This window comes from Melospiza melodia, chromosome 6 (genome assembly GCF_035770615.1).
Source record: "Melospiza melodia melodia isolate bMelMel2 chromosome 6, bMelMel2.pri, whole genome shotgun sequence".
Classification (NCBI taxonomy): domain Eukaryota; kingdom Metazoa; phylum Chordata; class Aves; order Passeriformes; family Passerellidae; genus Melospiza; species Melospiza melodia.
The window spans coordinates 16639035-16666547 of NC_086199.1; the positions used below are offsets into that span (position 1 = coordinate 16639035).

Below are 27513 nucleotides of genomic sequence, written 5' to 3' on the forward strand. Positions count from 1 at the left end.
CAAAGTGAATCTAAGTAACAGAGACAGGTCTATAAATAGAATCTTACTCTAAGAAAAAAAAAAATTATATGGTTTGATATTTATTGTGTGAAAAAAAAAAAAGTGGATTTTGGTGGGGTATGTCTTGTAAAGAAACTTATTTCTATTGGTAAAGATTGCATGATAAATTGCCTTGGAGGAGATTGTCTTAGTTACTAAGAAAACATCTCTCACCCAGACTAGAGAAGGGTAATTTTGCAGTAATTGGTTTTGGCTAGTTAAGGTTGGAGTTTATCCTGACTGACCATTTGTTGAAAAGACAAGCACATGGTGAACACAAGCAGTGTTCACATCACTAACGAAACCAGTGTTTAGATACTAGAACTTAACGTTCTAAACCAAGAGGAAAAAATACTTCAAAGACATATTTCCTAAAAATTACAGCATTTATGAATGCAGGTCCCTTTAGGAAATTTGCAAAATTTATGCAGTTAGATCCCAAAGAGCATCTTTAAAAATCCCAGCTCTCAGAGGAAACAAAATCCTGTCCCATGCATCTGATGTGATGTGAGCTACACTTATCCCATGGGGGGAGGCAGGAAAGAATTCAAGGTGTTTTTGACACAGCAGCCCTTTATCCTATGCTGAGCAAGCACCCTGCTGATGATCACAGTAACACCAGGATTTATAGCTGATCATGATGGGAGTAGGTGACCTATCAAGATGTTTATATAGCATGTATGCCCTTCAGGAATGCTAAAATCTTGATAGTCAATTTACTAGTTTCAGGCTCAGTTATTAGTTTCAGTAATACCTGTCTGACCTCTCTGCCTCTTAAAGGAAAAACAAACAACTATGCTGCTGCCACTGATGCTTGTCTACTCCACAAATGTACTGATAGTCTTGCATTGTTTGCTGTGGCTGGAATTCTGGCTGAAATTGTTCCCTCCCATGCATAGAGGATGAGTCCATCCGCTGTGTATGAGCCCTTCATTCTGGATTCTCACTCACTGCACAATGCCTTTGCAGCCAAATCATTGAACTCTAATCTTGAGACTATTGTTGTTAGTCACTGAAGTAGGAAATCAAAACCAGTCCCAGCCATCAGCCATAAACTCAGGACCCTCTTCCTGCTGCAGTGTTACAGGTTGAACCACCAGGGTTCCTCACACATGCTGTATTTCTGGCTTCATTTCCCTGTGTAAATGCATATGAGGAAGTATTTTTGCACTAGCAAAAATGGAGACAGTAACATCCTCACTCAGCTTTATAAGCTAACAGTCAGGATTGTCTCTTGAGAAAAGGGTTTGGACTCAGGCTGTGAAGGAAGTTGAACACAGGACTTGAACTTTCTGGGTGAGTGCTCTGACTAGTAGAGTTGTACTGCCAACAACCAGCACACCCAGCAACAGCTGGTTTTCGAAAACTAAAATAGCTGCACACACATTTTAAAACTGAAGAGGGGCACCAAGGATTCCTTTTACCTAACTCCATGTGCAAACAAAACAGATCTCCTTAGGAAATTGATGTGCCACTCCACTTACATTTGGATCCTTATTATCTTATGTGGGAGCTGGCAGTTCCTTGCATAGGCCACAGCAGGCCTGGTAATGCTCAGACAAGGTTTGAAAAAATGCAATGGCAAAGGCAATGATCACAAAAGGAAGCACAGGAAATTCCATTTAAACGTAAGAAAAAACTACTTCACTAGGGAGATGCTTAAATACCACTCGGGGACTCTCCATCCTTGGAGATATTCAAAACCCAACTGGACAAGATCCAGAGCAGTCCTTTCTAGTGGATTCTAATTTGTACAGGGGATTTAGACCAGGCAGTCTCCAGAAGTCCCTTCCAACTTCAATTATTCTTTGTTTCTGTGAACACTGACAATTTGAAGGCCAAATAGAAAGACAAACTGACCCCAGACTAAGATTTTTGTTCTTGAAACTCGGATAAATCCTATTTTTAGTACCCAAATCCTCACTGAGATCAAAGCAAAGAAAACCAGCTGTGAGAATTTCCTTTACACTTGCATGTATTTTCTTTCATGCATTAACATGGTTAAACTTAAAAAGAAATGTGTGTGGTGTGGGGGTGGATAGCTGTGTGGGTGGATGGGTGTGTGTGTGTTAAAAAAGAAACAACAAAAAGAGGGAGGGAGCTGCCTTGTAAGAAAGAATAAACCCAAAGGCTGGAAAGCTCAGAGCAGTTCAAGTCAGAAAGAAAACTTTCAAATCTACACTTTGGACAGATTTTAAAGCATGAAATAAGTGGAGATGGAAGGGCTACAGACAAAAAAAAATGTTAAATATCCTTCCACAGTTACTTTCATTTCCTTGGCTGCAGTACAATAAAGGACTAGCTAGCCAGTCAGCCAAACTGGCAAAGAAGGAATTACTGGTGTTGTGAAGGGAGAAGGTACAGTTATGATGAAAAAATTTTCCATATTCCATTCACATAGCTTTGAATAGAAGTGAGTTCTAAAGTTGGAATATTTTTTTTCTTTCCTTGGGATTTGCTTAAGCTACAGAGTACTAAATACATATCTTTGCTTTCTTGCTCAGTTTCACAGCTTATCTAATGCTTCAAGTGTGTTTAATAAACCTTGTTGTTGGCAATCAATCAGTACTGGAAGTGAATGCAAAAGAGGACTGGGATTAAATGGATAGCTACACACTGGAATTCTCTGTTTGCAGCAAAATCATTACATTTACAAAATGCATCCATTACAAGCCATTAAGGGAGAAAAAATTAATTCTGATCAATAGCTTTGCTTTCACATTTTTTAATTCTGAATGGTTATTCAAATACAAATTTTATTCTGAATAGTTTTGGGAAATGGGAGAGTTATGTTTAGACTGAGTCAAAAAAAGTAATTATTTATTTTACATAGTGTAAAAGATAGTGATATAAAATTTTACTGAAATTCCCTGGTCATATTTTCTCAGTCCTTGGATAGTATATTAATATATGTCAACAAAGCATTCCTCTACATAATGAAAACTCTTCCAAAAATGTTATTCTTTATGAAACTCCGGGTAAAGGAGATGTCCCTCTTCTGGTTTTGGGTCAATCTTGTTCCTTTATTATTATTTCTTATATTCCTTCATATCATCTTCCAAATGGCCAGTTTCTTTCTGGTCTTTCTATTTGATTCCATGGAAATGTGCATTTAATTACAAATATCTCATGAGATAGTTCAGAAGGATTGAAGGAAATCAAACTGTAGGCATTGACTGAGATCAATCTTTGTAAGAATGCCTTTTGATGCAATGGAACAACTTTGATACAGAAGGGAAGTCTTAGATGGGTAGTGAGACATTTCAAGAACTGAAAAATAATCTGAGAACTCTCTTACCCTGATTTGTCATAAGGAAAGGTTGTCAAATTAATCAGTTAAAGAAATAGTAAATTACTGCCAGGGTATGAAAAGGTCATTCAAGAATTTTAAACATTAAATTCCTCACTTGAAAACTGTGGTGTTTAACCCAACATTTCAATCAACCAGGAGAACAGAAGATGACAGACATGTCACCAGTTTTTAAAAACTACTAACCTCAGGGGTTATCTGAGGAACAACAATACCCAAGTCTGACTTTCGTGGGTGGCAAACTAATTGAAATTATTGTAAAATAGAACAAGCAGAAATTTGAGTAAATTAAAATATGAAGGAATAATCAATATGGTGTTTGAGAATGGAATTTGCATAGCAAATGTAATTATGAGGTTAAGCTGGTGATTTTTATGTATTTGGATTTGTAAAATGCTTCTTTGAGAAAGGTATCTCAGTAAGAACTTTTAAAGAAATTAACTTCTCATGGAATGGGAGCAAAGATAATCCATGGGCAAACAACTGGATGGGAGATCCAAAAAAAATTATGGTTTTCCTCAAATAACAAAGAAAATAGGGTTCCACTGGATCTACAGCTGTCCAGATCCTGCTGTACAAGCTATTCTCAAATGACAACATAAAGCTGAATACTGAAGCAGGGAAGTTTGCAAAGATAACAAGTTGTGCAGCAAAGTCACAACTAAAGCAGACAGCAAGGAGTTGATGAAAATTTTAACCAATGCTGAGCAGCCAGACAGTAAAACCTCTCATACAATGTATGCTTATCAAATTCAAACACAGAGACTTTAAAGAAAAATACAAAACAGAAAGCTCTTAGCTGTAACTACTTGTGAAAGGGATTTGGGAGTTATTTGAATAGGCAACACCATGCCCTGTGGCAAGGAAAGACAAACTGAACATTACAATTATTTCCTTATGGAAAGAATAGAGAACAAACCAGGAAAACATTGTAATGCTGTTGTACCAACCTTGAATCTCAAATACATGCACTTCTGGTTATTGATCTCCAAGACCAATGTAGTAGCACTAGATAAGATACAGCAGTATGGATCAGAAATAATGAATAGGTTCTATTCAAGGGAAACCAAATAGCACGTTTCTTCATTGAAAAAAGATGATTAAAGGTGGAGGGAACATAAAATCAGTCCCTTAACTATGGTGATTCATTGTTTCTCAGAAGCAAAAAAGTTGTGTAGTAATTGGAAACAAACAAAAGAAAACACTTTTAAACATCACCTAGTTGTACAGAATGCTGAAACAGATGGACCTGTGATCTGACCAACGTGGCAGGTCTTGGGGTCTTGTGACTGACACTTCTTCTCTGACTGTGTTCACTGTCGTGTTGAGGCAACATCAGTTGAGCAATATGAGAAGCTCAGTATAAAAATAACATCCTTTTCAAAGTATTCTTTCCATTTGTATCTACCACCCCTCTCTACTGTGACAGGCATTGCCAATAGCTAAAAATATGCAAGCACATAAATAACATCAGCGCCTATCATGTGGCTGTGATCTGCTTGTACCATACTTGTCCACGTCATTTCTGTTACCACTTTTACCAATTCATAATTGGCAACTGCTCCTCCCAAGAACTCTGGTAAAAGCATGGCCTTGCCACATACACTGAAAACTAACAAAATCAGGCTTTTGTTACATTACTTGTAGACCTATGAACTCTTCAAAGACAGAGCAATAAAAGAAATGGTCTTGTGATCATTAATGTTGGAGTATTACAGAAGGAGAAAGCCAGTTTTGAAGTAAGTGGTTCCAAGATAAATTTAAGCAAGTCCTTTTGCACTATATTGATAGGCAGGAGGAGCAAATTTTGCAGTGCAGATATATCTATCAATGCAAACGTATTCACTGCATTCTTTTAAATGGCTATCTTTGCTTTGGAAGTTACTAATTTATTTTAACAACACAGCTGTCTATCAGGTAAATCTATAACAACTGTGATTATCCCAAAAACCTTGTGTATTTGGGATATGGTAGGGTATATTATAACACAGAAGAGTGGCAGCTTATGTAGGAAATCAATTCATTGCATTCCTCCAGTTCCACTGACTGCTGAACTGTGGCTACAGAAAGATACTAAAGATGAAAATGGTTTTCTTCTCCTCAGAGAAATGCTGCTAAGAAAGCTAAGACACCATTAGGTGGTGCCTAGGGATTGATGTAGAAGGAGAAGAACTTCCTTGCACATTCATTTTTGCAAAAGAATCGTGAGCCTGTCTATTCTTATGTGCACATTTTTCTGAAGACATTGTCAACAACAGCCTACAAATTTCTTTAAGGAGAATGCACTGTGCAGAAATAAATTAAGAGCAAAATCAGACACTAGACTGAAAAAAAGTGCATAAAATGAGTCTATTTTTAATATATGCTAAAATATGCCTTTTGCTATGTAGGATGAATAAATTAAACTACAATTTTCCATGTAACCCTATGACCTCCTAGGGGATTATTTTCAGTACAGTGTTTTGGAGGGGAAAAAAATCCCTCAAGATCTCTTAAGTTCTTCTGCTATGAAAGATCTGAAGTGAGATAGCTGGAGGCAAGAAACAGCACAGTTCCCAATTCTGATACCATTCAGTGTACTACTACTAGAAAAGTGCCATTTAATTGCCATTCCAAAACCATCTCCTCTTTAAATGGCTGAAGTCTTGTTTTGCTAACAAGTTTTGTTTCATTTTGTGAAATGCATGGATTTGAGTTTAAACTTCTATTTAAACATTTGTCCTGTGCTTAAAATGCAATTGATTAACAAAACTTGTATCTCCTATTAAACTCATATTTCTGATTTTCCCCCATGCTGTTACTTTTCCCATGTCCATGCCTTCATCACAGTTTGTGGCCACAGTGGATTCTCTATACAGTTATATTGCAATATTGTCAGGGATCTTCTTTCCCCCTTGCCACTCCTCATGCCTACACAGAAGCTATACTAAACTAAATTACAAGCTTGTGTGCTGGAATCACCAAAAATTGCTTCCTAGGAAAACTGAGAACAATACTTGCAATGTGAAGAAGAAAAGCTCATCACATGGGATAAAACAGAGGCTGATACATGCCAGTTGATAGGGGAAGGCTTTCAAGGCAAGTATAAAACAGGAAAGAGAAGGATAGTGAAAAACCTCTGAAAATGTATTTGGCTTGAGGGGGAACCAAGTTGTGCAGGACCTTGCAAGCACAGAGATTAGTCCTATAGCAGGGAACATGGTACAGCAGAGATTTCAAACAAGTGATAGCTATGAGCAGGATGGCAGGTGAGAACACAAGCTAAGCACAATTCATTTGGGTGTGCTGAAAGAATTAGGAGGAACACAGTAGAGATATAAAGAGGGCAGCTATATGAGTAAAGGAGGAGAGGAACTTGACTGGATCCATGGTTTCCTCGATGAGAAGGTCAGGGAAGGGATTTAGGGCTGGTCCGTGTCATATATAAAACGTAACAGGAAAGTATAAATCATAATCCAAATGATTTGGGATTATGAGAAGTGAGAAGCACAGAGGAAAGCAGGAAGGGATCAAGGTTTCAGCTTTACTGACTGGAATTAGTCTTGTTTTCCTTTATCTCTAGTTGCCCCAGAATACTCTTGTGGCTGCAGAGCACTGTAAGATCTTTAGGTGATCAATGCTCTAGGGTGGCTGTTTCAGGGGACCTCAACAAATGCTAAGCTGGCAATTCTGTTTTCCCCATGCAAGTACATTAAATTGAGTGGCTGCATTATACCACATATCTGAAATTGTAGGGAATGTCTTGACACCAGGGAACCTCAAACACCTATCTACCAGATAATAGATGTTTACAAGATTTCTTTATGCAGAAGATTTCAGAAAATTTAAAGAATTCCCACCATACTCTTTTAGTCATGATTAAACACAAATAAACACAGAACCGTGATATATTCTTACAGATTATATGTTCTCTCTTTATTATTTTCTCAGCTTCTGTCACTAATGACAGCCATAAACATCACAAATAAATCCTGCATGTTAATTAGTTTAGACAACTGTTAGTGAATATTTAATATCTACAATTCTAATAATATAATAACTAATTTCTATATAGTGACAAGCTGCAGTGATGATTAATGAAATGGTATGCACTTATACTGTCTTTGGTAGTAATGTCCAAGTGCATTTCTAGTTGTATTTGTTTAGGTAATTTATTTTTGTATTTATGTATGTAATTTATTCATTCTCCCTGTGGATTGAGCCCCACAGTCCTGCACCAGCCAGTGCACAGTAGAGCTGTGTCACTGCCATCACCCCACACTTCAACACCCTGGGTGTGAAAGCTGCCAGACCCCCTTTGCACCTCAGTGCTCCTGCCCCTCCTGGCACACACTCCATTCCCAACCTCTTCCTCCTGCACATCCGCTGATAATCCCCACATGCCTCCAATGCCTTTGCCCATTAGTCACACAAGTGACTTGAGAGCTCTACTTAGAGTCCCCCCATGCTCTGCAAGAGACACTCCTAGGAGATTAGTACATTGAATTACTGAGTTTGACTTCAGCATCAATGTTTCCTTGCAGCAGAGCCTTCCATCACTTTCTTCCATGAGCTGTGAAAAAAGAACAATTATTCTTGTTTTGACCATCCCACCTACTTGCTGGAGTTCTTGATCCTCAGTTTTTGTATTGGAGGGGACATTAAACAACTGAGCCTTGCTAACTCTCTTTATGCTTTTCAAGATCTTACAGATATTTGCCAAATCCTGTCTCGGGTGTGAGCCCAAATCCTGTCTCTGGTGCCAACCAGAGGAGAGGTAACACGTATGGGAAAAGAGGAGGCTAGGCTGACAGTGTAGAATCAGAGGAGTTTCTGTGTTGCTGCTGAGGCAAACCCATTCCATAACAATTTAGGTTGTTTTTCTAGGTAACAATAATAGCAAATCCTCTAGTTTTGAATTTGGTCTACTTAGCTTTGCTTTTAGCTAGAGCAGGGGTGCAAAGTGAGGACAGTGCACATTTCCCTCCCTAAATGCTTGGCCTCTATTACTGCAGAGCTCATCCACAGAGCCTGGTGTCAGGTTCTCACCTCTGCCTGGTTGGCTTCATATGCAAAATGGAAGACACTAGAACCAGCTAAGATAATTAGCAAAGTAATCTCTCAAATAATTGCATGTGCTGCCAATCTATATATATAACTTAGTTGCAACTTGCACCACAATCGCTCCTGTTATGTGCAAGTCTTGAATTATTTGCATCTCTAAGACCATCATTGTCACAAACACTGAAGTGACTCATATATTTTAAAATTGGAAAAACCAAACATATTTGAATTGCTGACAGTACAATGGCTGATTCTAAATTACTTTATTCAAAAAACTTACCTGCCTCCTTTTTTTTTCAGGACATTTTTTCATGTTTCTGACATATTTTTACATATATTATACTTTATTACATACAGACATATTGTCATTTTCACTTTTGTCCAGGAACCTGACCCTAAATTTACACATGTCTAGTCCAGTAGTCCCAGATGACTGCTCCAATTGAAGTACCAAGCTGCTGAGACTCTGTGTGTGTGTGTAAAGATGATTGTCCACCTACCTGTGTCCATGTGCTGCTGGCTTGTTCTGGCTCTGATAATGTCCCTTCTCCATCTCTTTTGGCTTTTCTCCCTTTTTACTCTAAATCCACTTATGTAGTTCTTATTTACACAAACTGGAAACACCTTCAACAGTTCCCACACTCACCTCAGCATGTGCCTGAGGTAATAAGGAATTTATTTGAATGAGAGTATTGCAGCAGATTTTAGGTGATTAGGTAGAGATATAATAGAAAAATTGAGGTAGTTTTTACCCTTATGGGTTTCTGATGGACTTTTAAAACTTCCTGGAAACAAAATTATAATGTGGATCTCACTTCCTACCTCTCTGTCCATCTCTTTCTCAAAAGACCATCAAATATATGGGTCTAAGGGAAGCCTGTTGTAGTCTGAGCTATGGATGAAGTACTGGAAACCTTATATTAAAAAAATACATGAGAGCAAAAGTTAGGAAAAGGAAGTCTACCATAGAAAAAGGAAAAAAAGACTCAATAACTCTTACTAAAACTTTACTAACATAGTCAACAGGCAAAATAATAAATGTAAAAACACAAATATATACTGCATAGGGACAGCCAGCACAATTCAGATGTGTTGGATTTCCCCTCACAGAAGGAGGGAATTTTCATTGCTGGATGAATAAATGATGCAGGCACGTTCTATGCATCAGCAGTGCTTTGAAATTCTTCAGTCAGCTGATAATGAGGCCTACATATTTAGATAAAGTGCAGCATTTCCAGAGAGGCATACAGGAATTCAAAACAAATACAGACTTTGCATGACTGTGCAGTTGCAAAGAACTCCTAAAAGGAAGCTCTGCCTGGAAGACAAGGGTCTGTTCAGTACTGTGAAAATTAAGATGACAATAGGGGCTGAAAGGAAAGAGATGACATTTCTGTTGAGGGGATTCATATGCACATTATGTAGGAGGAAGAGTCACAGAATCTTGACTGCTGACCTTCACAGGTTCATGTTTATGGTTCAGGTATAAGAACAGAGCTGCTGCTTCTCAGGGATCTGTGGCAGGATGTGAAAGTTGAATGGCAGCGCTGAGACATGGTTCAGAGGGTGTGGCTGCAAAAAGTACATGCTGCAGGAATCTCAGATTTTGGAGTGTGACAAATGGATCTGCAAAACAACATAAAGCTCTTCAGAGCAGTCCTCTCAGATCTATTTCAATTTCGTAAAATTTGTTTTAAGAACATGAGGACACCAGAGTTACAGAATGTGGCATTAAAGCTACTTTTATTCCTGATGTTACATTCTTCCACAGTGTGTCCAAAAGTCATACTATTATAGGATCTTACAGACACAGAGCAGTATCAGAAGTCTGTGTTGGGTTGCTTGTTTACTATGCAGCCTTGCTTCTTTCAGAGCTGCCTTGCTATTTATTGCCACAGATGTGACCCTGCATTTGGCTGTATCTGAAGGGTCCTGTTAGCAGGTGTAGGTCCGAGCACAACCAGGCCACAACCTGCCTGCCAGAGCTGCTCATCCATCAGGTCTTGAACAAACACTGTTTACAGCTCAAAATTTTAAGTGAAAGTGTCATTGCTTGCCTTAAATTCATGGTAAGCACTAATGAGCTCACAGACATTTGTAAAGCTGGAATAAGCCAGAAGCAGCTGCCAGTAACCTCCCCAGCTGCCCCAGGCTAAGCCATTCTTCCTACATCAGCACCTTCAGTGAGTGAACCTTTCTGTTTCTGACCCTTATGGCCTTATCCATTTCTTGCCATTCTTCCAGGCTCTCTGAGTCATACACAGCTTTTATGCACAGAGATTTTACATTGACTTTCTAAACATTACAAGAAATCCTAAATAGCATCAGTCCTACTTTTGATTTCTCACAATCATCGAGGATCATCTCCACAGATCAATAATTCCTTTTGAGCTATACCAGTCATCTCAAATCTCACCCATGCAATGTGAGCTTTCTTCACAGAATACAATTTTAACTTTCCAGAAAAATGCCTGAGAACTATCCATGTGTATTATATCTGCACCATTACCCTTATGAGCAAGTTTGTAATTTAACAATCAATTAAACATTTTTCTTCCTAAAGCCACATCAGCTGCTACTGCTATAAGCCCATCTTGCAATTCTATATTGCATTCTGTGTGAACATTTATTGTCTGTGACTGATATCAGATAAATCAGTCTACTGTTATCTGGGTTCTCACTTGTCCAATTTGAATACTTATAGTCAGTCTTCATGTCCTCCAGAATTTCTGCAATAATTTAAGCTTTATTAAAAGTTAATAAGGTTTCATGCTTCCTGAGATCACACATGCAAGCCTCTTTAGGACACTCAAGTTTTTTAGGACCTGCATACTTGAATATGTTTTTCTCTAAGCAAAGTTGTTTAATATCCTTGTAAATAATGACCAGGAAAGCACTTAGCCATCATCATATGATACAAATACATCACACATTCTTTCAAGTATAAAACAAAATTATTTATTAAACAATTACTTTTTTTGGTATCAATATCAACATTTTAAAAAATCTTAATATAATAGGCCTATAATGGTGTTAAGATTTAGGAAACATGAGTTGTTCCTAAAACTACCAACCATGCATATTTCTTGACATCCTCATCCATTTTTTCTGTGCTTCACAACTTGTAATGATTGCTAGGTTTGCTTTTTGTCTACTGTATGTATTTATTTCAAACTGCTGTGTTTGCTTCCCCACTACACTAGAAACATTTTTTCTGAATCTCCCCTCTTCGTGATCACAATATTCTGACTTCTTTACAGACATCTTTTTTATAGCCTCTATTATGATAATTTTTCTAATTTTTTCTTTGCACTCAGTCATTCATTTTCCACAGGTTTTTGGGGCACAAGTCAGAATACATGCCTTGGGAACAAGATTACATAGAGAGTGTCCATTTGTGTGTAGTATGGATCGAAACCTTGTTTGCACATACTGGGTATAGCCATATTCAGGCAAGCACAGACTTCCATTCTAGCAATAATCTTCCCCACAATAAAGTCTGAAGTTGTTAGTTTCCCTAACTTTTTTTTTTTTTTTTGTTTAGAAAATATTTAGCTAGGGGTTTTAGGAACTCTAATAATGCCTTAGTACATAGGACCAAATTTATATGTGTGACCTGAAGTTCTTCACAATTACAATGCAATTTTCTTTCCCAAAATTATTATTAGACACTGAAAGAAAAAGTTATCTTGTTCTTTAGTTTTGACTGTTGTGCAAGAGAGTAGCTCTCTATGGTAAACCCACTTTAGGCTTATTCCTATTGCATTGAACTATGTGTAGTTACTTTCCTAGGAATATAGAAGTTTAAGACTGTTTTCAACACTTCATCTCATCATTTCTTACTCAGTTACTGGTGGGCAAAAGTTTCTGCCAGGGCTAGGTCCTTTATTATTTACAGGAACTAAAGGGGCCTAAACCTTTTAACTCAATTAATAACAGTCTCTCCTGATGCCTGAAGACATTTCCTTCTGGACACAAGATTTCAAACCAGTACAAATGGAGAGAAGGAATTGAGGTGTGACCTGACAGACTTGCTTTCTGACTCATTACTCCAAGAAAAATAAACAGAATGTTTCTTTCTTTCCCAACTACTTTCCAGCATGGGAAGTTACTCTCAATGCCTGACCTTTTTTTTCCGGAATGACTGGGGTAGAAATGTTTGAAAAAATAAAACCCTCTTGCCAAACATAATGAGAATTGGGTTAAAACCTGACAAGTAGGTACTATTGTTGGACTGAGCATTATTCAGACTGGTATCAAAATAACACAAGGCCCATTAAAAGAAGCTGAGCCCAAAATTTTCATAAAGCAAACTACGCAAACTGAAATTTGATTAAGTTCTTGTTTTCAATTCACAAAAATTAAAAAAAATTAATTAAAAACTGCAGTGAGCAGTGTGGCCTCTACTTAATCTGATGGCCACAAGAGGGTACAATTTGTAAATGGTACATGACTATAACAGTTCTACAGAGTTTTCTCTAAGTGACATCAATCTCTTCTGAAATCACAAAAATCCATCTCCAGGCTGGCCTGAGAGAAATTTTGGCAAGAGCACCTGCCCAGGAACAGCCCCTCGGGAGCTGCCCAGGAACGGCCCCCTGAGAGCTGCCCAGGAACGGCCCCTGAGAGCTGCCCGGGAACGGCCCCTGAGAGCTGCCCAGGAACAGCCCCCTGAGAGCTGCCCAGGAACGGCCCCTCGGGAGCTGCCCAGGAACGGCCCCTGAGAGCTGCCCGGGAACGGCCCCCTGAGAGCTGCCCGGGAACAGCCCCTGAGAGCTGCCCAGGAACAGCCCCTCGGGAGCTGCCCAGGAACGGCCCCCTGAGAGCTGCCCGGGAACAGCCCCCTGAGAACTGCCCAGGAACGGCCCCCTGAGAGCTGCCCAGGAACGGCCCCTCGGGAGCTGCCCAGGAACGGCCCCTGAGAGCTGCCCAGGAACGGCCCCTGAGAGCTGCCCGGGAACGGCCCCTGAGAGCTGCCCGGGAACAGCCCCTGAGAGCTGCCCGGGAACAGCCCCCTGAGAGCTGCCCAGGAACAGCCCCCTGAGAGCTGCCCAGGAACGGCCCCTCGGGAGCTGCCCAGGAACGGCCCCTGAGAACTGCCCAGGAACAGCCCCCTGAGAGCTGCCCAGGAACGGCCCCTCGAGAGCTGCCCGGGCCGCCAAGGGAAGGCACCGAGCCCCTTTGTAGGCAATGCTGTGTGGTGGCTCCCCTTCAGCCAGGCCCACAATCTGAATCTCTTCAAACCTGTCCCTGCTTTAGCCAAGAACACCGTGCTGAGAACAAGCAGCACAACATGCCTTCAGCTATAGCATAGGAACCCAAACAACACTACCAGAGACCCTCGGGCATCAGAGCAAAGGCCAAATGGCTTCGTCTGGGCACATCAGGAATCACAGAATATTCTGATTTGGAAGAGACCCATCAGGGTCATGGAATCCAACTCCTGGCCCTGCACAGGACTCCCCAGGAGTCACAGCGTGTCCCTGAGGGCATTGTCCAAACACCTCTTGAGCTCTGTCAGGCTGCTGCTCAGGCCCTGGGAGCTCATTCAGGAAGCTGCGTATCAATCCTGCAACCACTGGCTTTCCACAGGGCAAACAAAATAGAAGATGGACAAAGGAAAACAGGGCTTGACTAGAGACTTCCTTGTGATACTGATTAATCCTGGTGAAAGCTACTGCCTCAAACCACCCTCAGTACAACTCACTGTGATAAACGAGTATCAGAACTTGTTCAAAAGCATAAAATAACAGAGTACCTATTGCAGTGAGCTCCCATGTACACTGTTATCTAGAATGTACTGTGAATGGACTCTCTTCTGCAGTGGTGCTGCTGGGGTCCCAAACACCCCGGTGCTTTCCCATATTTTAGGGAAATCTGTCAGACACGTGCTTAGATATTGGCAGCAGCGGCAGAAGCAGAGCCTCGACAGCTTCTGATATTAGAATTCTTTGATCCCATCTATGACTGCAGAGATCCAATTCAACCAAAAGCTGTTTAACTCTGGGATCAGTCGGCAAGGTGAGGAGGGAAGAAAAAAAAAAAAAGGACAAGAAAACCTCAAAGCCGGGGTCCGCCTGCCCCGGCCCGGCCCGCGGTAACGGCGCGGCCCCGGCCGCACGCGCATTCCCCGCGCGGGCCGCTGGCCCTTTAAATGCCGGCGGGCGGCCCGTGCTGCCGCTGGCTGGGAGACCCCGCGCCTCCAGTGAGAGGTGAAACCAAGATGGCGGCCGCGCAGTGACTGAGGCGGAGCCGGGGCCGGAGGGAGCCGGGCCGCACCAGCCGCTGCCGATCGCCCCCTCCCTCCGCAGGGCACAGCGTTTCTCTGCCGGCCGGGTCGCCGAACGCCTGGAAGCGTAGCCACGTCGCAAGGCGCGCTGGGGAGTCGGGACTGAGCCGCCGCAGCACCGGCAGGAGGAGGAGGAGGAGGAGGAAGAACAACATGGCGGCGGAGTCAGGCTGGGAGTGAAGCCGCCGCCTGCGACCGGAGCCCATGGGGAAGACGGGGCGCTGAGCTCGCCTGGCCGTTCGCCCTGTGGCTGGACGGGCGGTGTCCGCAGGCCGCAGGCAGCCCGGGCGGGAAGGAGGGCGGCTCCTTGAGCCCCGCGCTGACGGACGGCGAGCGAGGGGCTTCGGGCCTGGGCAGCTGCCGCACAATAGAGCCGGGCTACAGGCCGGGGCGAGCGGCCCCTCTCCCGCCTGCCTCCCTTCCTCTGATTCCCTCCGGCCTCACCAGCTTCCCCCTGTTTTCCTCGACAGGGCTCCGGCTTTCAGGAACGCTTGCTCCTGTCACGCTGGGCCGGCTGCAGTCCGCCGCCGCTTCCACTACCGTGGATCCCCCCTTCTCCTCCGGGATCCCTTCTTCACCGCCTCTCCCGCCTGCCCTTCGCCCTGCAAAGAGCCTCTCTCCTCTCTGCGGCTCTCCCTGCCTAGGCTTACTCGCCTTTTGTGCAGCGTCTGACTGTACCTGAAGGAGCAGCTTCCCTTTTCACATCTTCTCGTTTCTCCCTCTTCCCCGATCCTGTTACCCTCGATTATGAGGATCCCGTTGGGGCACTGAAGAGGAGTAAGAAGAGCTTGCTTGGCGTGCCCGTGTGGGGCTGCTGCCCTCTCTCCCGCTGCCCTCCGCTGAGGGGGGCCTGGCCCCCGAGCAGCCTGGTGCTCCTGCAGCGATTGCCGGCCCGAGGGGTGGCTGCGCTGCGGCAGGCGGCAGGATGACGGACACGCGGCGGAGGGTGAAGGTTTACACGCTAAATGAGGACCGCCAGTGGGATGATCGAGGCACGGGGCATGTGTCCTCTTGCTACGTGGAGAGGCTCAAGGGCATGTCCCTGCTAGTCAGGGCAGAGAGCGATGGTAAGTGTGCACGGCTGAAGGCACGGGCTTTCCTCGTCCTACCCAGAAAAGGAACTGGGTGTTGCTTTGTGTCTGTTGCGTTAATGTTTTGCTGCATAATTCAAATGGTATTCCTGAAAGCGAGTGGGCACTAACCAGGGTTCATTCGTGCTAGGCCAAGTGGAAGAAACAGGAGGTTGCCATTGAGTGCGAGCATAGTAGGCACTTACTGGGTACGCAGTGTTGCATGCAAAATGCGTTCGAGGCTCGTTGTAGGTCTCGCATGGGTTTGGATATCTACTGGTCAGGTTTCAGAACTGATCGCTGGATCTTTCTGGAAGCGATCCCCTCATAGAAGTTGTTCAAAACTTAGATGTTGGTTTTTAGTATTTGTTTTTAGGAGGTCGTTGGATGGCTAACAGCCTTGTGTTTCCACCTGCCCTTTTCTTTGGTAGCTTTTAGAATTATGTAAGACGTTCTAACAGCTATCAACGGTTCTCGAAGTACAGTTATGGTAGTAAAGACAATACAATGGACAGAGCAGCATTTTCAGAGATGCCTTTTTTTTTTAATGGAATGGGAGTGCTCAGCCCTTCAGCAGTTCTAGGACTCCCTGAAAATAAATTTAAAATGATGGATTATCAACTTCTTTCATGGTTTCTAGCCGCATATGTCAGTAGTATGTGTTAAGCAGCAATATCTAGCCCTGTAGCTACATGTTTGGGCTAGTCCTGACTGGTGGTTAAGCGAGTTCGTGACTGCTGTGATCAGAGATTTTAAAATGTGTACTTCACAGTATTGGCCTTGTACCATTCTGCTTTGAAAATCTGTCAGTGCATGACTTACTACTTCATTAGAGGTATAGCTGCTGTATTTAGTGACTTGTAGATCTAGTTGTAGCTTTTGACTGTCAACAAACCTTGTAATTTTATTTATTAAGCTTTTTTATCATAGGAAGTAGGATGAGAAGCAACTTGAGAATCATTAATCCTTACTTTTTTGGGAAAGTTATGATAAACTGTACAGTATGTAATCCCTACAGCAAAGATCATAAACTGATATGGAAGAATCAGTCATCTACGAGGATTTTGGTAATTGAGCTTCTGATAAGCCCCCGGAGAGATCTTGTAGTTTTTGATTATACTTTGAAAGGTTAAACTGACACCTGATTTTTATTTATTTTACAGTGAGGAAGATGCATTTAAACCTTGAGTACCTTCATATTGCAAGAGAAAACATTCAAAATGGAAATAGATTTAGTTTCATTTCAACATGAGGAAGGAATTAAAAAAATTATCACTACATTTTTTGGCTCATTTTTACAGGATGTTTTGTCGTAGATACTGTCCATGGCTGTTGGGAGCATGTTTAAAAACTGTTATGTCTCCTATGTATTAAAATTTTTCTGTTATTTTTTAAAATTCTTTTCTAAAAAGAAACCAAAAGAAGTGCAGTTCCCAATCTCCTTGTGAAGAAATAGCTCATTCAAACTAAAATCCATTTATTAACCTCCAGAGGGATATGTGTGCATAGGACTGATCAGAACCTGAGCTGGACTGTTATTGCCAGCTCACCTGTAAATAAATGAAGGTCTGTAAGAAGGAAGATACAAAATGGTATTAAAAACTAAAATTAAGTCATTGCTTTATCTTGCATAGCTAAGATACTCCAATCAAAGCAGGGACTGTCTCAAACTTACTAATTGCACCTAATACACAGATGTTTATTTGGTAGGATATACACTTTAGCCCTCTCTCAAGCTGCATACTTTCTACTTCAAAGTATTGAATAATACCCAGTTAAAATTCTTAATATAGTAGGTAGTATCAGTCCTGGGTAAATGTGCACTCTATTAATAGGCTAGTTTTTCTAACTTGTTTGTGTAGACACCTCATAAAATTTGATTTATATTTGTTTACTCCCACTATCTGTTGTTTGTGGGCTAATTTTGAAGGCAAACAGTCATTTTTACATGTGAGCAAATAATTTGGAAAAAGGTAATGCCATACCTGTGTTTTACACACTGTGCAATTTGTGTTTCCTTACAGGCTTTTTTAACTAAATGAAATAGTTGACTGTGATTTTTAACTTTTTCCCAAAGACATACAAGTGGTATGAAGTGAGTAGTAGAACTGCCCTGTGCACCATTTGTCTCCATGTTTCCTTTGCATTCTTGTATTGTCTTTCTCTGTCAGCTCCTCCTCTTTCCACAATGAAACTTCTTCCTTCCTGCATTTCCAAAGCAGCTTTTCCTTGCCTTTGAGCAGAGATTGCTCCTGTGCACGCTGCCATGCTCTCACTGCCTTTCTGCAGGAAGCTGACAGAAATCCTGGGCATCAGCCTGGAGGTGAAGGCTCCGTTTCCTGAGCAGGGGAGCTCCTGGGGACACGAGCAGTGGCTCCTGATGTGTGTGGGAAATTCCCACTCCTGTCCAGGGCTGCTTTGGCTGTGCCCACACCAACAGCAGAGTTGCCGTGGTTTCTGTGACTGGATTCTGCAGCTGTGACTTGGTGTAGTAGGCTGCTTTACACGTGGTTGGGATTTTATTGCAAGTCAGGGTGTGCAGATAAGGGAAGTACAATCAGTATGCCACATCCAGTGTAAGCTATCATTTGGAATTGGAGGAGTAAGAACTGAGTAAGAGGAGTTTTTATTTGTAGGAGTGGTTTTTTAACTTGTGCTGGTGTTTAACACCATCATAAAAGAAAATAATTCAGAGTAGATAAGTGAGTTGTGTTGCTAGCTGCATGTCTGATGTTTTCAGGCACTAAACTGTTAAGAGTCATTGCAGACAATCTGGAATAATCAGTTTTAGAACAGAAATACCATAAACTGCTTTCATATCAGGTATATTATGCTTTGAAGTATGAAATTGTAATTTTTTTACACTATAATAGCTATTCACTTTTTATTTAAAACCCTGAAAAGTTTCTCTGTGTGATTCCTAGTTGTCATGTATTCTACTTGAATTGCAGCAGAGCAAGAGTGAAATATTTTCTTACAAATTATCACCTACCATGTGAGTCTCTGTGTAATCAGAACTCTTTGATTTCTTACCAATTTCTGACACGGTATTTTAGGCTCTTGTGGCCTACCTTATTCCTAAATTGTCTTTGTACTTGTTGAGGTTTACTGCATGGTTTCAGATCACCTTGTTTTCATTCTGAGCCCAGATGACTGAAGTGACCTCTAAAGTGAACATTTCTGTTCAAGTAATTTGTGTTAACTTGAAAGATTAAACCTTTAATTAAAACTTACTGGTTCTGTATCTGAACTTTTTGACAAGTGAAAGTTAACCCCTCCATTGCAGGCCATTTGTGAGCTCTCTTTTAGGAGCTGATCATTTGTGGTTTGCTGCTTCTGAAGTCTGTGTGTTAATGACTTCTGCCACGAGGCAAGCACCTCTCCTTTGTGCTTCTGTAGTGCAGCTCTCAGTGAACCTGTACAGCTGGCAGGCTCAGACAAAACTTGGCTTCAGGTTTTTTTACCTTGTTCAAACTCGAGGGACTGATTTTATTGGCTTGGTTTTAGGTAAGCAACACAGAATTTATCTTAAATCAAAATGAAAAAAGCATGGGGAAAGATGACTGGGGGTTTTTCTGTTTCTTTTCTCCTAGTTCTCCCCTTTCCTTAATATTTGGTTTTGGCATTCCAGAAGTGTCCTGGACTCAGGAATATTCTCTTGGAATTGTAGAACACTTTCTTGGGCCTCAGTTTGAGCTATTTCTTGAGTTTCTGAGGATTTCTGTGATTGGGTTGGAGCAGAACTGATTGCAGAACTTAAACCTCTGTGTGCAACTTGCAAGAAACAGCTCTTGGCTTGAAACTTTCATTTAAATGTAAACATGTTTATGCTGGTGAGGGGTAGCAAGCAGCACTTTTTCTTCTATTTTTGAGGAAGACTCCATGTAACAGTTTGGTGGGAGAGGAGCAGTGTGCCAGATTAACTGGCCTCTTCCAAATTGTATTTGTAAACAAAGCTGCAAATTTGCTGTTTGAGACTGTTGAATTGGGATATTTGATGTCTCTAAATATAATTGAGAATAGTATTGAATGTGTGTATGTAATAATCTCTTTTGGGCAAGTCTTGCCCTCTACACACATTCCTTGTGCAGCACAGAATGGTTTCTACTGACAGAACCCCCAGCTGTGCCTAATTGCATTACAGTGCCAGTAATAGAATTCTGCAAGTCTGTTTTCTTCTTTACAGGTGGTTTCAGATTTTTTTTTTTTTTTTGGCTTCAGTATGTTTATAAATTCATTCACAGCTGTAATTAAAAACACACAAACCCTAGATCTGCATAATTTTGGAGCATTACTCAAAACATAGCATGCATTAAGGTGAGTGTTCAGCTCTTACCTAACTTTGAATAGAGTCTTTGGGTCAATGAAACTGAAATTTTGTGGGTGTATTTTTATTTTTATGTTGGTGTATTTAGCCTGGATAGTCTTAACATTTTCTAGGATAGTACAAATGGAAAAACACCTACATAGAAAGTAATGCTTATGACAGAAGCTTCTCAAATAAGTGATAATGTCTTTGAATGGAAGTTTATTTGTGGTGTTACATTTCTGTAACCTTTTTCTAAAGAATTCAGACATCTGTTACTCCTGCCTGCTTTCCACATGCAAGTAACAAAGACTGAACATTGCCTCGTACCAGGAGGGGTACTAACTAGTAGATTATTCACTGATCTTTGACTTGTTGAACCCTTTTTGGGGAACTTATTGCACAAATGCAGCATCATTTTCTCCAGAAGGAGAGATTTGGGGCAGTTATTAGTTATAGAGCACAATAAACTTTCAGTATGTTTCTGTCACCAGATCAATATTTTTCTAGTTATTGTCCAAAATGGTGAGGAATAAGTTGAATCATGTGGTAGTGAGAAGCAATTTAATCCTTAAAAAACTTATTTGTCTTTCCTACAAGCATCAGGTATAGTAGAGAAGAAATACTCTTTTTTGATAAGTCTAGTAAAGAAGTCATTCTCTTCTAGCTTAGAAAATGAAGTGTCTGCATTCAATTGTTTTCAATTTTTTTAAATTGTATTTTGCCAAACATGACATTCTTCTAATGTTGGAGTTTACATGTCTGTAGGTCTGTGGTCAGCCATTAAAATATGATGTTGAAATTATCAATTACTTTTGATTCCTAGAAGATTCTAGTTCATACTTGCTGATATTAACTATTTCTAGACAGTAAAGACTTTCTAAAAGTTTGTCTTCCAGTTTAATAGCACAAATAATATTCTAAGTCTTCATGTACCAGAAGCTGAGACTTTGAAAGCACAACTTATTCTGTGTATCTGATGATTGTAAAAAGGAAATGCTGGGTTTAGATGTTCTTTAGGCAAACCCTGAATTCAAAGCCTGAGACTATGGCCAAAGTATGAGCAATTTATTGGATTCATCTGTAAGCCTCATCTTAGATGTTTTCCTTCTCTATGTTCTATGGTTTGTGAATATTTTTTCTTTAGTTATGCACTTACACTTGAGCAAATAAGCTGCTTTGGTAGCAGAGCTGATGTGTGTCAGAAAACTGGAAAAACTCAAACCCTGAATAGTATATTTGGGCTTGAGGCAGGAGAGATTTTCCTGTGTGTGTTGTTTTCCCTTGAGGGGTATTTATTTCAATTTTGTTGTTGAATTATGTAGAGTTTGTAAGCTCCCACTGTCTGTTGCTTTTACTCCAAGAGCAGTTGAGACAGGGTGGGAGCTTCTCAAGCCAACTTCATTAGTGAAGGCTGCCTCTTATAGAACAACTGACTTAGAAACTGGAAACAAGCAGCCTCCACAGGTACATTCATTTGTAAAAAATAATTGTATCTGATGATCACTTACATAGTAAGCTGGGGGATGTAAAAATCATTGGTAAAGCTTCTAAATTCATCAAGTAGTAACCTTCCTTATCAGACAACAGAATGTTCTGATGTTTCTGTAATGCTTTAATGATACAGCACTCTTAGAGCAGGTGAAGTTCTGTGATGTGGCTCTTCAGTCTCTTCCCTCACATCCCCCAGCCCGACACCTTCATGAGTGTGACACGGAGGGATGGAGTCCCCCTCAGCAGTTTGGCAGGGACACCAGGCTGCAGTGGTGTGGCTGACATGCCCAAGGGGTCAGAGTGGGACCTTGTGACCCTCAGGAGGTGCAAGGTGCTGCACCTGGGTCAGGGCAGCCCCTGCTGTCAGTCCAGGCCAGGGAATGAACAGATGGGGAGCAGCCCATATTTTAGTAATACATTTGCCTTTGAACTATAGTGATGGAACTGAGAAGTTAACACTTTTCTTCAAGTTTGTACATTTCTTAAAGCCTAAATTTAACCAGGTAAGCAAATGGAGAAATGCCACTTTAAAGGAGTGCTTGCAGCCTTACATTTTAATTATATGATTGACATTGCAAGGTAATTTATCAGTATTTCTTCGTGTAAGCTGAGTGAAGCTCTGCAGATATGTGAATTTAAGTCATGCACTGGCACTAGTGCAGCTGAGTAGCAAGGTGGATGAGGGAAGTGATTGGTTCAAAAATAAAATCAGTTTTAAAAGTTGTTTTTGCATAGATCAACACTTCAGATGGTTTAAATGTGACACAAGAATGCTAATGTGCAAAAGGAAGGGAAAGAAGGCACAGACCTGAGAATGGAATTGCTGTTCTGTGTTGTACATCAGTACAACCTGCTGTGAAACCATTGTTGTGAGTTTGTGTGAAGTTTTCTGGTATTAGCAGTCACAGTGGTTACTGCTCTAAATATTAGTTTCTAGATAAGCTTCCCAGAAAAATAAGTGTTTTGGCTAACCTTTAAGAACAAATACCACACAATTAGAATTTTCACACAAAAGAGCCATAAGTAATCTCTGGAATGCAATTGTGATGCTTTTAATGTGCTTGCACACTTTGTCATGTCTAAGAAATCTTCTGTAGAAAAGTTGTTACTCAGAATAATAAAGGTTTAAAATTCAGTCCTGAGAGCATTATTCTGTACTGTGTGAACAGTATCTCTTAGGGGTTAAGGGATTTTTTGTTGCTCAAGGAAAGAGTGATCAGAAAGTTTTTTGTGGTGGGTAAAATTTCAGCACATGTATAAATAAGTGGAACTTTTTTTTTCTAGGCTCTCTTCTTTTGGAGTCCAAAATTAATCCGAACACTGCGTACCAGAAGCAACAGGTAAACATCCTTTTCTTCTCCTCATGTTTAAAGGCAGGGTCTTTAACAGTATACAACCAACAGTGTAGCAATATATTACATTTTTTTCTGCCTCTATTGCAAATTATATTTTATGTTCTTGTGCCAGAAATAGGCAAAGTAGTTTGCACCATTTTTGTGTATTACATGATCATGTGTTATTTCTCTGCATTTTTGGTACAGTTATACAGATAAATTGCTTTGGGAGAGGCAGTCAAAACATAGTTGGGAAAATCACAAAGTAGCTGAGGTTCCTGAGGATTATAGTATCTGAAACTTAGTATCATCTTGCTTTTTTCTTCTTTATATTTCAGATGCTTTAACTTTAAATGTATTTTTATTCAGGAAAAGACTAGAAGGCTTTAAAACGATTTACATGTTAACCTTTTGTTTGTCTTTTACTTAGAAGGTGGGTATGGGTTACTACTGCTCCAAAGCATTCTGTGTTCATAAAAGCAGCTTCTCACCTTTAGTTTGCACATTGCTTCAGTTATTTAAACCATACATTGTGAGCCCCTAAAGAATGCTCCTGAGATGGATGAGAAGTGAACTGTGTAGGCTTTGTACTTTATTTGCTGTGCTTGTTTCATGGGTGCTGGGAATTGCCTTTACAGGTTTAAAATGCTGAACTAGGTTGTGTTTTGTTGCCAGTTTGGTCAGCTCAGACTTGTTAAAGTCTTGTCAGGTACAGTTAAGGTATTAAAACACCCTTCAGTCTTTCACCTTTAATAGTTTTTCACAGGCATGGACATACTGCTGTTTTGTTCACAGGCAGTCCCAGTAGTTGTATCACTGCAGCTGTTTGCAGAATTGTATTTTGAACTGGATGGGGAGAACTGGTATGGGCTAAAAATACCCTTCCTTGGAAAATTTAACCTGTATCTGTCTCTTGATATATTCATAGTGCGCTGTGTAAGCAGCTGATACTGAGCAACTGATAAGGGCAGTGTGGGTCTGGAGGGTCAGTTCCAGGATGTAAGGACAAGACCAGTGAAAATGCTGAGCAGACTAAATTTTAGCTGTAATCCTGACTAGCTTGAGGTCATGGTTCTGTGATAAACTTGAGTTTTAAAACTCCTGAAGTGACACTGAATATTTCACAGCTCTGTGGCATAAAGTGATTATCTGGTGTAAGCTTGCTTTGCTGGCTTAAATCAGTTAAAAGAGCTGAGGGGTGAGTTTTGTATCAATAGGCTTTGTGCCACATCAGACATGAAACCTGCTTCAAGGAGACACAAAATTGCGAGATTGGTGCAAACCACTCCACGTGCCAGTCAGTGGAACAGCATTTCCTGCTCTGTGTCTGACACACATTGTAATCTAGTGCTGCACAAATCATACTGGTCATTGTGAAAACATGGCTAGAGAAATAAAAACAATTAACGTGAGTCTGTCCCATTAGAGCAGCACTGCACATTCTCTGTGCTGGAGAAGGAGAAGTGCTGGTTTTAAAGCTTTCAAATGCTGCATAGACAGAGATTTATATTTGCAGATGGATTGTTCATATTTAACCAAACCAGTTTCTAATATAAATTGAGTATGGGGCTCCACTCCGAGCCTTAGAAATACCAAATGTTTCTTGGTGTATTAAATTAAATCTGCTCTGTAGCATGTTTTCTTTCATGTGAGGCCTACTTATCCTTTCCCTTAGTAGAAGGCAAGTTCAGAGTTTAAACCCGATTCCACATGAGCTAAGCTTGGAGCTTAGCAGCTGAAAGAAAGAATAGTTTTTTTCCCAGCTCTGCTTCTAGAACGCTGAATGGCTTAAACTTATTAAAGCCACAAGAAAATCAGCTTGGTACTTTAAATCCTTTTTCAAAAACTGGTAACTCTCTATGCTGGCAGAACTTTCAAACCACCTTACACAAGGTCCATTTGTGGAGCTGAGATGGAAGAGTGAGTGAGATATTTCTTTTTGACTGCAGAAGGTCACTCAGGTCACCTCACTACTAGTGAAGCTGCAGCCCGAAATAAAAGACTTGCTTTTGAGCTTGCCTGCTGTTGTTGGTTGCACATAGAAAATTTCAAGAAAAATCTCCCAGAAATCTAAGGCTTTAAACTACAAAGTTGCTGTGTAGTGTTAGGATCTTAGAAGGCTTTTATCTCAGAATTTTGTTGTGAGGATGAACCTGTTTTAAGGGGTACATAGCAGCATCCTTTTCTGCTGTGACACAGCATGCTGTTTGTGGACACTTTGAATATCTAATGGAATAAATAGATGGGTTCTGACTTTGGTCTGGGCTGAAGAAGGAGCAGTCTTATTGGACTGACTGAAACAATCTGTGGTTGGAAGCAGAGAGAGATAACGTGTACTAAGCTCTTGGGGAACATTGCTCTGCCAGCTGCTTTGGATCCTTCAGCAAAAGAAGCCTGTAGATACCTTTGCGATAAACTGTGGAGTCCTTCCACTGGTGAAAGAACCTTCTGCCTATGCTGATCTGTTAATGCTAGTGTGAAGTAGATGGTCTTGTTAATTGTTGATATCACAAATTATGCAATCTCTTGGTTTACATATGTGTGTTTTAATAACTGCATAGCTTAGACAATTATTTATCAAAATACTAGTGTGAAGACCTGAGGACAAGTTTGCCTTGCTGCCTCTCTTCCCTTGGAAACTAAAGCTAACAAAACCAACCAAACTACCAAAAAAAGCCCCAACAAAAACTATACCTGTGAAGCTTGTTAGTATGATTTTGTCCCAATTGTCTGCTTTATATTTCTTGGTGTTGTGTTAAAAGCAGTGACTGCCCTTTGTGGTGGTAAGTACAGCTTTCTGCCTTTGGAGAGAAAGATTACTTGGGAGATCTTGAGTTCTGCACAGGGACTCACTTTTCATTCTTCAGCCTGTGATGCTTCAGTGTGCACAGTCTGCTTCTCAGTCTTCCAGAACTACCTGCCATCTGGAGCTTTGAAATAAATCATTAAAGCATGACATTCATTGACAGTCTTTTGACTACCTTTTCAGTAGTCAAATTAATTAGTCTGTCACAATGAAGAGTTGTTTTCTGCTGTGTTCAAAAAGAGATATAGGTCTGTGTATCTGATTCTGCAACATAGAATTGCTACCAGTGGAAGTTCATTGATGCTCTGAACCATGCACTTCCTGGCAAACTCATCACTGTTTATCTAGAACTAGAAGAAAGTAAGCCAAATGAGGAAAAAAAGCTAGAAAGAAAACAACTTGAGAAACTAATGTCCTGTGGCTCAAAAAGAGGACTTGATATTCTTATATTCTTATATTCTTATGTTAAAGTACTATTTATAGGCAGAAACTTCTTCAGAAAAAGCAAAGTTTGCACAGTAAGCCACATGAGCACCTGATCTGTTTTCTTGCTTACAGCTCTGTATTAAATTTTTTGACATTTTTATTTTAAAATGTTACAATAATGGTCCAGTAACTTTGCCATGGAATATTACTGGATTTGATTATTGGGTAAGTGGTAGCATTCACCTTAAAAGCAAATTTTCTTTAGTAAGGGGAATTTAATTATACAAAGCATTGCTGGGTCACACATGGAATACTTAGTTTTTTCTTCTGTTGTTGGTTGTTTTCTTAATACTCTAGTAAAGGTAGAAGATATTTAATTGTAGGTTTGGGGGTTTAAGGCTTTGAAATTTCAGAATGTTAATGACAAAGATGCTGTTCTTAGACAAGTGATCCTTATTCAGAAAATGAATAATTGCACTAGTATATTAGGACACCTTTTCCTATAGCAGCTCTAAATGATTAAAAACCTCTCTATGTACATAGCATTTACCTAGGGAGAAGCCTGATATGGGGGGGGGGGGGGTAGAGCTTTTCAGTATGCTTTGGCAATGCTTTAAAAATAGAACAGTAAAGACTTGTGTCCTCAGCTGTTTTAGATGCATCCATGTACACCCTGTAACAGTGATGAAGTACATATTGCATCCCTTTCTGTGCCTGATACAAAGAAGACTTGAGTTATTTACAGCTTCCACCTGCAGAGTCTTGCCTCTGCCCTATAGGTGTCTCTTGTGTCCTTTGCTTTTGCAGTCTCTTTTCCAGTTCCTCACAAACATAAAAAGCTAAAATTCATCCAGAGTACTATCTACTAGCTATGTAACTTGGAGGTGGCCATCCTTGAATAATGGAGAGCAGACTTACTGATAAAAAAGCCAAGTTTTGCAACTATCCAAAAGAGCACTGACTGAATGCTCAGTCAGAGAAGATGAACTTCATACCCTTGCTGTCATGAGAAGCAAGCCAACAGTGAAGTTATTTCAATAAAATTTGTACATATTGTAGCTAAGATAGTATGGAAGAGTGTGTGGCTTTGTGGGGCAAGGGAGTAAACAAGGGGCAGGATGGGCTGCTCTTGGGTTTGGGGTGGGGTTCATCTATTTTAAATTAACATAGGATTATTTTCCTTTATTTCTGTTTTCCTGTGTATTCAGATTTTTCTGCCTTTTCTGAGTATCCTGGTTTAGGGACAAATTCAGGAAGAAACTTCCAAAGGGGTCCCTCTAGAAAGCAGATTCAAGTGGCCTCTCCCCAGACTGATTTGGGAAAATATTTCCTTGGTGAAAAGTGGGGAAAAAACTATTTATTTAACAAGCAATGTATTCACAAGCATAAAAAAATG

At 40.6% G+C, this 27513-nt stretch overlaps 1 protein-coding gene across 1 annotated transcript in view; it reads left to right on the forward strand.

Moving 5' to 3' along the window:
- Positions 1-14636: 14636 nt before the first annotated feature.
- The window catches only part of PPP4R3A (protein phosphatase 4 regulatory subunit 3A), a 42301-nt gene continuing 29424 nt past the window's right edge, over positions 14637-27513 (forward strand). The window contains exons 1-2 of the mRNA XM_063160103.1: positions 14637-15748; positions 22836-22891. Coding sequence (XP_063016173.1) covers positions 15607-15748; positions 22836-22891 — 198 coding nt within the window. The 5' untranslated portion in view covers positions 14637-15606. The remainder of the gene's footprint in view (positions 15749-22835; positions 22892-27513) is intronic.